The 13855-nt window shown below is 53.6% G+C and overlaps 3 protein-coding genes across 3 annotated transcripts; 2 read left to right on the plus strand and 1 right to left on the minus strand.

Moving 5' to 3' along the window:
- Positions 1–7822: 7822 nt before the first annotated feature.
- On the plus strand, positions 7823–8884 carry A1O7_01363 (uncharacterized protein; the record flags this gene model as incomplete). The annotated part of the gene is made up of 4 exons (XM_007755401.1): positions 7823–8015; positions 8075–8285; positions 8340–8508; positions 8561–8884. 4 exons carry the CDS (start codon positions 7823–7825, stop codon positions 8882–8884), a joined length of 897 nt encoding a protein of 298 aa, XP_007753591.1.
- Positions 8885–11339: 2455 nt separating this feature from the next.
- Positions 11340–12473, minus strand: A1O7_01364 (uncharacterized protein; the record flags this gene model as incomplete). The annotated part of the gene is made up of 1 exon (XM_007755402.1): positions 11340–12473. The coding sequence occupies one exon, from the start codon at positions 12471–12473 to the stop codon at positions 11340–11342; it is 1134 nt and encodes a 377-aa protein (XP_007753592.1).
- Positions 12474–12986: 513 nt separating this feature from the next.
- A1O7_01365 (uncharacterized protein) lies at positions 12987–13538 on the plus strand (the record flags this gene model as incomplete). Its single annotated transcript, XM_007755403.1, has 1 exon — positions 12987–13538. One exon carries the CDS (start codon positions 12987–12989, stop codon positions 13536–13538), a length of 552 nt encoding a protein of 183 aa, XP_007753593.1.
- Between the last annotated feature and the right edge of the window lie 317 nt (positions 13539–13855).

The raw sequence follows: 13855 nt of genomic DNA on the forward strand, positions 1-13855 counted from the left end.
TCCGGTGCTTCCCAGCCGGCTTTGTTGCCTTCACTTTCACAGCCATCCATGACTCTCGAACCTCTATGTTTTCGCGGCACCTCTCATGCTTGCCTCGTCTGAGTCTTTCCGGCTCTGCTGTTCCTCTTCTGGGGACGCTTCCTACAGCTCTATATGGGTCATGCACCAGATTGCCAGCCTCATCACGGTAAGGTATACAGACATACTGCGCTCTACACCTCGATGCCTCTTTCCAACCTCTCAGCGCACACCACAATCGCCTCCAATGCCCGCTCGATCCGGAATGTATAGCAGTGGAGTTGCGCTAGTATCTTTATTATTCCACATCTCGCCGGATATGCGCAGTTTCGAAGCGTAAGGCTGGCACCTCACCTGCCCTCATTCATGAGAGTTGGTGTCGCGCGCTACAACGTACGTGGCACAATGCTTGCAGAAAGCGAGCGATGGGACATGATAATTGGATGCCAGCAGTTGTACTGTAAAGATGTCTTTGGTGGAAGTGCCCTGGATGGTGCAAGGTCGGCTCTAGACTCCGCAAGCCACATCTCCGTCTGCTGCCCAAACACCACAAATGCCTCGTAACTGCGGGGTCGAGTATCACCTTCGCCTACCTCTGTTTTTCGAGATACGCGCGAAGCGCTCTAGCGGTATGCGCGCCCGGGTTGAACCTGCAACGAGAAGTGAAGTGCTCCAGTGGCCGTTTGCTCATGTGGTTGTTGTAGTGGGTCAGTCGTCCTTGATTGGGCTTTCAAGGGCGGGGGGGAGGGTTGTGGATCACTTTCACCGTACCTCTCTCTTTCGAGATACCCGCGCAGCGCTCTGGGACCCTCTACGCCTCGCCTGAACCTGCAAAGAGCCATAATGCTCAGCGGGCCCCTTGCCCACTTGCGTTTGCTGTAAAGGGCTGGTCGTCCGTGATTGGCCTCCCAACGGGGTTTGTGGATCACCTTTGCCTACACCTCTCTTTCGAGATTCCCGCGAAGCGCTTTGACCGCATCTGCGCCTCGCCTGAACCCTGCAAAGAACGAAATGCTCAGCGGCCCTTTTGCCCATCACGATCGTTGTATTGGCTTCGTATTCGTTGATCGGATGCTGCCCAAGGGGCTTTTACTGTTTGCCTTCCGCGGACTCATCACATTTATCGTAGCGGGGTGGTTATCCTTTATCGGACACTTCAAAGGGCGGGTGAACAGGGACGGGGGTTGTTCTGGTCGCTTGCCAGCCCATGCAAGCCTCCCTCGGGGCCCCCAGCGCATCAGACCTTATGTCCCAGAGTCTCAAGTGACACGAGGGGTGGATGAGAGCGCCAGTACAGCCTGACAGCGTGATAACCTTAGATTTGTCACCATTCGCATACGAGCACGGTATCCCTGCGTTTCTGACATCGCCGTCCCGGGGTCTGCGTCCGAAAGCAGCTCTCAAGCCGAAGCATTGACCTGGCGGTTGAGCAAAGTCAGCACATCTTCGCATGAAGGTCGACCTTATTTGGTGAGCAGCACGTTGACTTTGTCAAGGAGAGTACCATGGCCTCTGGGGATCGCCCAAAAGACTGGTGGGAGTCCGAGCACTCTATACCGGATAGAGGACCTCTTAGCCTGTAGACTTGTTATGATACTGGGGGGCTGCCGGGTTCATGGCACGCATGCATCCCGCGCACAGTCCAGTATTGTGATTCAGAATGTGTTGATGTCCAAACGCATCATATGCAATCCTAAGCGAGCATCCAGGCCGGTGTGGGTTCTATACGAGAAAAAACGCCTACGTAGCTGTGGTAGGGACTTGTGCACCTAAGGTCGGTCAGTGCCCATTGCGCCGCTTACTTAACACGCAGAGGGCCTGGGACACCCGGTCCCAGGCTCTGGTGAACGCGGAGCGCCGACACCAGCATGACGTTCCTCGTCCAGTGCGTTGCTTGCTTGTGCGGGCTCTGGAGGCCCCTGATGATGCTCAAGCAGAGCCATACAGTCGCTGTGTCTTCTTCTCCCAGCTCAAGCAGCACCTCTTCTCGGCCCTGGTGTGGTATATAAAGCGTGCGTCTCCTATCTCTCGCTCGTCTTCTCCTTCTTCTTCTCTGCTATCTCCTCACCTTCGCTGCGAAGTATCTGAACCCCTCGATCCCCTTGACCACAAGAATCTATTGTGGCGGACATATATCCCATCTCATCATGGCATGCAATGCGACAACCATGCCCGAGCTTGGTGAGTTAGCAATCGCTTTCCAATTGCTTTTCGTTCATTCCCAATCTCGATGATGCGTATGGTGCTTCTTCAACACTGTCGCTTGCTGATGCCAATCTCTCTCAGCGGCACCCCACAGCCCAGCTCACCTCGACTATCCGATGCAACAATATTTGGCCAGTCCCTCGCGCAATGACCCGTACGTACCTGGTGTAAGAAGCCGCAACCACCTCACGCACCTCATCACCACGCTTGACATCCACTTGACCGCACTGTCGGGAGAGTCCGCCGGCGGTCCTGCCACTTCGGCGAGGTTGTAAGCCACAGTAGGTGGACTGAAGGGGGTATGTCGCATTTCTCTTTGCATCCTCCAGTATTCATTCGCAATTATTCTCAGCATCGAGAAACTGATGTTCCTTGAGCCAAGACACGTTCTATGAGTGTGGTGAATGGTGTTTGTGGTGGGCATCCTCAACCATCATCCACCACGACGATGGAAGAGCCTTCCCAATGCATTTTTCCACGCTGCACTCGATCAGGCAGGCCACTTTGTGAAAGAATTATTCTCGAGCACTTAATAGGATCTAGTGCATTGCGGATATGTCGATGGTACAGTAGAATCTCGACAATGTCGAATTCAATAAATGGGTCGATGGTCGGCCTCTTGGGACGCGTGGGAAAGGAAGCTTGGTTTGTGGTGCGTGCGGAGTGCCGACTGGCTGGCGGCGAATTGTGCCACTTCGGGACTCCTCACGCCAAGCATCAGCATGCACATCACGTGATGCTCCGGCTGGTGTTGCAGTCAAAGGTAGTGGCGGCACCTCTTTATGGAAATGATGAGTTTCTTATGAGAACAATGCATCCGAATGACCGTGATGGTAGCTTTCACTTTCGGCACTTCGGAGGGTTAGGTGGTGGCTGATTATGAAGACAGTGGCCCGAATGGAACTTTTGTGAATGCCTACGAAAGGCAGCTCGGGTCCTGCAAGGCAGATTGGCGGCTGCAGCATCGTCGGATATCAATTCCGTGATGCACCACTTTCAGGGACTTTCAGAGCCTCACTGCAACTTTTGCAACTTAGCCGAAGGCCTCGGCTGCTGCACTCCGAGCAGTATCGATCACATGCAGCTCATAGGTAGTTGTGAATACTAACGGAGTATTTCGTACTCCATCGCGCGATAACATGCAACAACAATGTCGGAGCATCTTTGCCTTCATTCGACCATCCTGTCCTTCTTTTCCGCTCTCAAAGGTGAGCTTGAGCCGTTCCGCTATGCACCAATCTTGGACCAGCGCGTTCGTCATGGCAAGCGTGACGAACGTGCTGTTGATCTCGTGGTGGAAGCGTCAATATATGTGCAGCTTCTCATGTATCCTGGCTAACCGAAAACAGATCCAGGACGATTGACTCCCGTGCATCTGGGCGATTGCTGTTTCGGAGGAATTTGTTCTCGTCCTTTGCGCCCGTTACCGCTCCAGCGTCTTTCCATCGTGACGTCCGCCCTACCGTGCTCTACTCGTTCTTAACAGCGATTACCTATGGTTCGCCGTTGCGAGTGTCAATAATATCAAAATACGGTGGGTGTAATCTGTGGTGGGTTTGCCGCGGGTTCTGCGCGCAGAGTCCTGTACCGACTATAAAACCACAAGTTGTGAGATTCAGGCTTCAGGCCAGACGATGGCGAGGAAATGCGATCAGTAGCCTTTCGATGGCTTCTGGGACGCGGAGTGCGCGACTGTCAATGACGAGCAACACCTGTCTCCATCGACGATGTCATCTCAGTTTAGCATGCCCTCGTGTCATTATCCGATATCCTTCTCGAGCGTTTAATGGAGCGACACAGCCAGGTCCGACGCCTCCCCATTCCCTGCGAGACACCGATCAAATTTGGAGGAGGTCATCGGGCTTCAAGAGCAACAGGACAGATCGCTTTTCTCGGGATCTGGAAATGTTTCTTGTTGAGGGACATACAGGTGACTGCGGAGTGGCCTGCACTTCCGCGACGAACGAAGGGCGGTGGGACCCTGACCATCACGAATGCTGGGAATGTCGCTCTACAGGACAGTAAAGAGTTTAAGAAAGAACGCGAGCTGCCGCTCGGAGGAAGCCATGCACGCTTGTGGAGCATCGCGAGCTCGGCCCTTCGCATCTCTCGACCGCAACTGAATGTTGTCTCCCTCGCGCATACCTCGACTCTAGCATGAAGTGATTGATCAATGCGAATAACTGTTCGAGATCTTTTGCTATGTACGTAGTTGTTCAAACAAGTAGGAGATAGTCTCGAGCACGGACCCCGACTAAGACTTGTGCAAGAGCGGCTTCAAGCGCCCTGGTTCTGGGTCTCTTTGAGTCCATATCTTGTCTGTGCTTTTCCCTTGCTTCTTTTTGTACGGAGCCTTACTGCCATTCATCGTCCCGGGGACTCGCCATCTCGATCTCGTGTCTTATAGTCGATAAACCTTCGTGGCGGGAACCATTTTCGTATCGATCACGGCCGCGAAGGGGGCCGAAGTAATTCGTCAGTGTCTCCGTCGCGGGCCTCGTCAACGAGTAAGTTCTCGAGCCTCGTGGTTCTAGCTGAAGCGGGCGCATGCGTGTTGCAGTGCTTCCCCTCATCCTTAAACAATTCCCTGGCTCAAAGTTTATGAGTTGGGGTATCGACAACAGCCAGGCTCCGTATGTGACATTCTCTTCAACCAGCAATTCTCGTGGTTCGAGTGTAACGACTATTGGAGACTCCTTGACCCAGCAGAATCGACGCTAGAAGCAATGTATTCTTCCGCCATCACCGGCGATGACAGGGCGTAACTTCGTGAGGGGCAGTAGGAGCGTGTCATGGTTTTTTGCCCCGGGAAGGATGCCGAGAAACGATCCCTGCCTCCTGGACGTTCTCGAACCAGGTTTCTGAATGCTTGCTTTAGTTAGACTCGACAGCAGCTGAACTTTCTGTATCTTTCAGGGAATTTCGAGCCTGGCGTAACTGGACGTTAGCCGCGCAAATTCATTCTCACCTGCGCGGATGCAACTCTGGACATCTTGCACTTTCCAATGTTTTGACTCTGGAGTGTTTCGGTGGACAGTCGCATGTTGACTTGTATCAGCCCAGCAGCAATGTCTTGTCAGAGTTCGTGGGTGTGCTAGACCAGTGGCTTCAAGCGGCCATTTCGACCTGCTCGAAGTGATGTGCGGTCGAGGCATTCCGGCGATATAGTCACTGATTGTGGTCCGGATTTGCTTTTGCCCCTTCGCCAAAATCATTGATCGATGAATTTTATATTCCGCCCTCGGCCACCAAGTATGTAGGCAGACGCGAATTCCGCTGCAGAGGCATACCGGTAGCTCTAAAACCTACCGTGTCTCGGGCCTAAGAGGGAAACCAGGTCCACGTACCACGCGAAGGTCGCGAGCAATCGGAACATGAAGGGCTCATAGCAGGTAATCCGGCGCAATGGAAGTGGCGAATAATAAAGGTCGCTAGGAGTCGCCGTCTTCACAATCACCGGGCAAGTGCGCAAGGATGATGTTGGGAATTTTTTGTGGGAAGTCGAGAGTAGGTTTCGTGTTGAGTCTTCTAAATGACCGTTAGTTTCCGGGAATTAGCTGAAGTGTGGTGCTGAATTCCGATTCTGGGCATCGAGTGTGCTGGGTCTCTGGCGCCTACGGAGTATGCTGCAGAGGCATGCGGAAGTCGACGGAGCGACGGAGGGCGCAGATATGTGGCACTGCGAAGGATCCCGCGTGCCCGCTACGGAGCAGCGCAGTAGCCGGCCGGGATAAATCATCTCATGATGCTCAAAACACAAAACCACAATCTGGCGTGATACGCAAACTTTGTTCTTGTCGCGACTCACCGCCGCACGAGCACATGCAACAATGGGGTTCGAACTTCATCAATCGATGTCTCATAAGGTTCTTGTGGCTTGCTGCGGCACGAGCGCGCCAGACAAGAAAGTGATGTAAGGCTGAGCGAGACCAAGGCACCAACAACTAATCGCCGAGACAGCCAAGTGGCAGTAGACAGGGCGTAATACCACAGTATGCGAACGAAGAAAGACGTTGCTGTTCGACAGCGATGAGCAGCACTATATACACTACTAGGGCCAATCTCGATTTGACGTGTGATCACCATAAATTAACCAGGAAACCGAAGGTCAATAGAATGCGTCAGGACTGGAATATAGAAGGTATGTCGCGCGGAGCAGTCGGACTACTCGTACTCTGTAGGATCTTGGTTTTCGAGAAATCATACGGAAAACGTACGAGGTACACAGTACTCCGTGGCTTTCCAGATGGTGGAGTGAGCATGGAGATCAACTTTGTGGAGTGGCAGCAATGCTCAAGTTTAAGTTTGAGTTCGATCTGATGACAATTGCATCATGCCTTGCCTGATTCAGCCATTCAAATGGACGCGCTTGAGTCGTCGGTCATGCGGCATTTGCTCACTGGCTTTCGATTTAGCATTGATTTCCAACTTGACATTCCAGCAAGCCTGTGCTGATGCGCCCAACGGCTTGACTGTCGTGACTGTTCCCGACGGCCGTTTCCAGATTGGAAAACAACACGAGCATCGTTCTCTCCACACGAACAGCCTGCCTGCCTGGGTCCTGTCATGCAGATACACAGTACTCATAATACCAATCCGCTTTTCACGGCTAATTTCTGGACAGGGGAGGTGGACTCCTCGTAGTGCATTTCTCATCGCATCCACAGTCCATCAGTCTTCATATTCTGCTCTGTCTTCTCCTTTACTGCTTGATGTCTCGACTGCTGCTGTACCTGTCGCTCTCTTCATGAAATTACGTCAATGCCAGGACCAAGCATTGTGGCGTGACGGTTTGATGCGCGGCATTCTTGAGAACTCTTGGACCGGTATTTTGCCCTCAGCCAGGCGGCTTGCTCCAAACTGAACAGGAAGCTATTCCTCCGCTCGCCCGCCTTACTGTATACCCTGGTCAAGTGATGCCCACTTTCCGAGCAGTTAATGTGGGAACATTTGAAGCCCCTTAGTTCAGAGCTGGGATCAGTCTCTCTGTGATTCGTGGCCGACATAACAGGCTAAACAGCATAATGTGCGTCCTCCTTTCTCGGTCCACTGACATCGCTTCCAGAAAGTGTCCCTCTTCCCAAAACCGTTCAGATCTCCGTCATTGCTCTTTGGTGACAGAGGGCTACGAGTACCACAGCACGCTTTTACCGATGCAGAACACAACCGTCAGTTCCCAAGAATGAACCAACGGCGATGATCAAAGCTCATCTTGTCATCCCTCCACCCCTCCCAATACCATCTGTCCAGAGAGATCGAGATCGAGTGCCTTAGTCTTGTTTCAACGGCTCCATCATCTTGAATGTCGGTCCACCAGAATGATACTGTGAAGTAGAACGGGCAATGTTCCTCCCCACCGACTCCGCGTACTCGTAGCTCTTTTCCACTTCCCCAGAGATCCGTAGCTCTGTGCCCCAGCAATCTTGACACGGTCACAGCATACATAAACACTCACGTCCCCTGTGACATCGCCCACCCTTCTTCCGCCCTGTCGCCAGTACATAGTCCCTTTTTTTAGTGTCCGCTCAAGGCGTCTTCATTCAACTTTCACTTTGCCCTCAGTAAAGTTACTGCCTCCATCAGCATCACTGCAACCACCATGTCGACCAACGCGGCACACACGGACACCAGCAATCAAGCTGTTCTCAATGGCGACCACTCTCACGACAAAGATTTCGCGACGGCCACTCGAGGAATGAGCCACGAGGAGAAGACAGCCGCCCAACACGCTGCCCGCTTCGGATATGGCCCTCTCGCCCATATGCGCACCAACAACGATGCTACTTTGCCAGGTGAGTTGAGAGTGAGATGGCCCTTTACAAGCGGCTCAATATCTAATGATCGTGTTCAGCCTTCGGCGGTGAATTTCAACCCGGTCTCTACAAAGGCGTCGAGGGACGCAAATTCGCTAACCCTGCTCCTCTCGGTCTGTGCGCTTTCGCCTTGACGACCTTTGTACTCTCCTTGATCAACTTGGGGACTCGAAACGTCGAAGTGCCCAGCATCGTCATCTCCCTGGCCTTCGGCTACGGTGGTCTTGTTCAGCTTCTCGCTGGCATGTGGTAAGTTTCTGGTGACTGGGAAATATATTGCGCATCGCTAAGCTCAATTTGAAGGGAAATGGCCGTCGGCAACACTTTCGGTGCTACCGCCCTATCATCCTATGGTGGTTTCTGGATCTCCTTTGCAATCATCCTCACTCCTGGTGGCTTCGCAATCGAGTCGACTATCATCGAACAGCAGAACTCGAAGGCGCTGTATGACTGCTTGGGCTTCTACTTGATGGTGAGTGACCTTGTCTTACGGTAGACCCACATCGAGCTGACTGAATCTCTAGGGATGGTTCATCTTCACCTTCCTGCTCCTCATCTGCACACTGAAGTCTACCGTGGCATTCTTCCTCTTGTTCTTCACCCTGGATCTCGCCTTCCTCATGCTCGCCTGCTCCTACCTGATCCTCGAGAGCGGCGAGCCTCACGTCGGTCTTCACCGTGCCGGAGGCGCCTTCGGCATTATCGCCGCCTTCTTGGCTTGGTACAACGCCCTGGCTGGTATTGCCGATACCTCGAACAGCTTCTTCATCGTCCCCGTCCTCCACTTCCCCTGGTCGGAGAAGGGCAAGCAGAGACGCCAAGAAAACAATACCGATCACACTGCATAAGCAGCTCTTCGACAAACAGAAATCGCCATGTTCCTGGCATCGAATCGACCCACGATGTGCGCATGCATGGCGCACAGGATACCCTGGCATTAAGCCTAGGTTATTCAGGAGAAGCTGGGAGGTGTGGCTTCCATATTCCAAGAGAGAGGAGCTGTATCAGCAGGGGGTTTGGCAGAGCACACTACGTCTCCTTGGATACCCCAAACTGCGTTGCGCTTGAATTGTTTTGCTCCAAAAACTACTACTACTTCCTGCATACTTAATCTCAACCTGACATGACACTCTATTCTCTGTTCCCTTTTCATATCATCTCCTATCTTCTCATGCCATGGTGACCTGAGCGCAGTTGTGTCGTCCATCTCTACGGACTCCTTACGCTCAATAGTCCGCGGACAAACCGCTAGCTCTCTTTTCCCAAAGCTGACCGTCCGGTAGTGACCGGAAGCTCTCAGCTGCAGCGCTGGGAACCCTCGTGGAGCCACCTAGGTAAGCTTGCAGAAACGTCAAAAGACCAAATGGATCGATCGACCACGACGTCATGACAAGCCATGACATGTCGATCCCCCAGGCCCAAGAGCCTCCACCAAAGGAATACGTCGATCGACAATTTGGCGCATCCCAAAATCCCGGCACCGCTATCTAGGGACAAGAAGGAAAACAATACCATCTGCATGCGCCCATTGTCGTCATACCCAAGCCTTCGCCAATGCTGACGAGCCCTGCGCGGGCATTGGGACTAATGTGCGCCTTGTCATTGGCTTGACGCGGCTAGCTGGGCGCATTGGCGCCGGCCGGTGGCTTTGGAGGTTTCGCGGGTTGTGATCTCGATGATTGTCAGGTCGCCGAGCCGCGAGTACTGTAGCTACGACGACATGTGGAAGCCCAGGCCACGGACACGAGGAATTGGCAAGAACAACCTGTGAGTACCTCGTAGACATCAGGAGAATGGTAGGCTCGCAGCGCACAGCCAGCCCAAGCCGCGCCGAGTCTCCGGATTTGCGGGCGCGACAGGATCGAAAAGGATTGGCACTTTTCAGCACCTTTTCTTTTCCACAACCTGTGCTCACCCCGCATTTGGCGCACTTCGCTTATCAGGGCCACTTGTGCTTACCCAAGCCTTGTGCAGGGCCCGTTTTTGTGTGCCGTCATTGCCAGAATCGCAGTGAGAGCACGTACTGTAGTACCTCGTACCATAATCGGTGTGTGATGCCCGGCGGCCTGAGGAAATCGCGGCACAAGCCAGACAAAGCACATACTGTGTACTCGTACTAAGACAGTAGTACACAGAACTAAACGTACCGGTCTGCGTTGCGCGGACATCTCCTCGAGTTGATCGTGGCTGATCAGAGCCGTGGAAGCAAGCACAGCGACTAATTATGACTTGTGCATTGTGTAGATGAGTAGAATGCCATCTGCAGTACTCGCGACATAGCCAGTCCGGCTGCCGCAAGCTCACGTTCCTTCGACCGTTGCATGGGGTGCTGGAGTCTACGGAATGGAAGCATACTTCCCAGAACGGCATATCTGTATAATTACCCAGTGCTCGTATTGTCGTGTGCTCACGGAAATGCATGGTTCTCACCTTCTGGTTGGATAGTACTCCGTACATTGCTTCATTGTCCCTGCGGCATTTCCTCGCACCTGCCTTACCACGCTTGCATGTCGCGGAATCGGCACGTCATAGAAACCCGCAACGAGCGCTGGGTTTTTTCGACGTCTCAGCGTTCACTATGAGTTAGTACGAGTGCTGTACGCCTACGCCTCTGGCTTCCCCTTCAATGCTCGAGGGAACGGCATATCACTATGACTTGCAAATGGAACTTCACAGCGCTGGCCAGAAGGAGCAGGCAATACGCTTAGAAGGCGGATACCGAGTCCGATATAGACATCGGTCCTTCTCTCTACAGGCGTGCAGCGACGGCAACGCATCAACTGTATCATGTCGTTCCATGAACTTTGAAATCACTAGTTACATGGCAAACCCACTGATGCTGTACAGGAAACCAGCCTCTGCCGTGCTCTACCACGAGAGATCTGTAGTGTTGACAAGAACGCCTCTACGGGAACCATGTCGAGTAGTGGACCAGCGTTGTTCCTTCCCAATCGTTCTGTATATCTGAGCCTCTAGCCATATCGTCATTCCCGAACGTTCGATCTCGGGCATATCCCCGTATCTTGCCGGCAGCTTCGTCTGACACCCGCTGCACCAGCTAAATCCGTGATGATCGGGACCCGTCTGAAGTGGGTTGAGGATGGTAGGACGCCAATTTCTGGAATCAGAGGCTGACACTAGTGAGTCCGTCGCAACGCCTCCCGTGTGGTAGCGTGTCAGAAGTTTGAAGACGTCGTTCCTGCGACGCAGACAGGAGAAAGCAACGCTTCATCGACCAAGATGAGGCCAGTCATCCTCCGATCTTCTGAGATTCAGCTCCCTGAGCCAAACCACTTGTGCAACTCATAGCACGGCAAATGCAGAGACATAGCTGACGCTGCTATCTCTCACGCTCTCCGCGTCACTACTCCTCTCATACCGCATGAACTTGAACCGTCTGCGGTCACCCGCGTCATGACCTCGCTCCCTTTCCAAACGCTCTACTTCTTCCACGCCGGCCATAAATACCCCGATCGGATGTCGACCACACACGGTGTTCCCAGTGTCTTTGAGCACGCGGAGAAACTCGGAATGTTGACCCGTGGCGATGGCACACATACACGCCCTGTCCGCGTGTGCAATGCTCTCGAATATCTGAGGTCCGCTTCTCGGTATTTGACTTCTCGAGCTGAGATCCTGACCTTGACCCAGCGTGGGCATTTTATGGACATCTTCATTGACCGACTCTTTTGCAGTTGTGAACTGTCCCCGCACCCCGTTGGGCAGCATCAGCGGAGACATGGCCGGAGACGGGGCATCTGGTAGGTAATAGGTATAGCCGAATCTGCTCCCCCAGTGGCAGAAATCGGAAGATATGACGAACGCGTTGGTCTCGTCGGCGATGTAAGGAGCCAGCATCTTGCCCAATGCAGCTTCGGTCGCAGGGTTCGTGCCGCCGACCATGATGGGGACGAGAGGCGGGTATGATGACTCGGGCTGGCCGGGGTATAGTTTCTGCAGGAGACGGTGGATGTAGGGCAGTTGCATTTCGGCACTGTGCTCGGCCTCATCTACCGACTGCGACATGGTTGTAAACTTGACGGTCCGACCTTGGACGGTCGTGGAGAGCGGGTATAGCTGCTTGATGGTTTCATGGTCAAGAGGGAGAGGGTCCTTTGACAGGGGTGTCTCGTAGGCATCGACGACGGGGAGGGCAGCAGTACTCAAGTGATGGTGGTGAGAAGGATGGAGGATGAATATACGCTTTGCCTTGGAGAGATCCAGGCACTTGTAGGCCCATGCTGCGCAGGGACCAGAATACGCATACCCGGCGTGCGGTGAGATGACTACTCGAGCGTCTGGTAACGGCAGGCTGTCAACACCGGGTAGGACATCTTTCTCGGGGACAGCGGCTAGCCATTGATCCAGTTGAGCCGCAAGTTGGCGCCCGTTGGCAGAGTACCATGAGCCGGCATGAGAAGCTTCTCGGACGGCCATCCCCTTGGACCAAGGTCAGTCGGGCAGCGTGGTTGGTGAGGTGACGATGATCGCTCAATAAGTGAGAGCCAGCTTGAAGAGAGCGGGACGAGATGAGCCGCGCGGAGTGTCGAGTTCGCAGTCTTAGTGCGGGGAATGCCGTAGGTTACGGAGTACGGAGTATGTAATGTCGCCGACTCTCAAGCTGAACGCCCGAAAGGAGCGTGCATGACGCGCTACCCCCAGCCTCATCACTTCCGCCTACCTTTACAAATTCTTTAGCCTCATTCCTACACGACAATACTAGCATGCATGAGTTAATGCCAGAGTCTCTTGCACATATACGAGAATAGAACGATATCTTTGTTACACTCAATAACAGAACTGTACCTCGTTGGAGAGACGCGGATCCTAACTCGCTTGCAAAACCGAACACGACGCGTAGAGTGCGTGCTCCAACGCGTCTGTTCAATCAAGCGCCACTGATCGCAAATCATCCGACGCAGCAACCTACAATCCACAACCATCGGCACAATGGGCACGAAACGAAAAGCCTCCACCTTTGAGGAAGACAGCCTGGTCTACGTCTACCAACACCAACAACAATCCCGCTCAGCTACGCCGTCGCTCGCCTCGTCGTCGCCCCTATCAACGACAAGCCCGGTGACGGCGCAATCCTCAATCACTGGCGGCGACGCGAGCCCCTCCGAGTTCCACAGAGTCAAAGCCATCCCCTATCCCTACCTGTATCTGGACAGCCGAACGCGTAAGCGGCACCGCGACGGTCGACCCGACGAGGAAGCCATCCACGAAAACACGTTGAGGAAACTGTACGACGCGCAGCGGTTCCATCTGGACGAAGCGGTGCACGTGTCCGATGCGCTGGAATCGCGTGATGCGTATGAGCACAAGGAGGCGGGGGAGGATGAGGATAGGGACGCCAACATGATGGACGACCTTTTGGAAGCTGGACTGCCGCTGAAAATCGAGCGGAATCAGAGGTCGATTGAGGCGTTCTTTGGCGGGAAGGGCGTGGGACAGCCTCTGGGACAAGGAACCGGCATGCTGGAAACTCACAATCATTAGGCAGGCTTAAGGAGAGCCGAGGGGAGATGATACAAGGAACGTTCATTTGGTTCCGGTGTGCTTTTCTCATGAAACTGGCAGATGGGCTTGAACGCCCTGTCCTATCAGACTCATGTCGATGCTTTGGGAGGAAATATCTCTGGAGGCGGGCAGGAAATGCAATCTCCGAGGGATATAATTGCGAGGAGCAGTCTCTGCTGGGAACGCCTGAGAACTGTTGATCACCCGGTACGACAGGGCTTGTTAGTCACTCTCCGCGGGAGGATGAAGGTGCTAGGAAATCGCGTCCGAAGGCGTATGAAATGGCCAATGTCGGT

The sequence above is a fragment of the Cladophialophora yegresii genome (assembly GCF_000585515.1).
Source record: "Cladophialophora yegresii CBS 114405 chromosome Unknown aczIN-supercont1.1, whole genome shotgun sequence".
In the NCBI taxonomy this organism is placed as follows: Eukaryota; Fungi; Ascomycota; class Eurotiomycetes; order Chaetothyriales; family Herpotrichiellaceae; genus Cladophialophora; species Cladophialophora yegresii.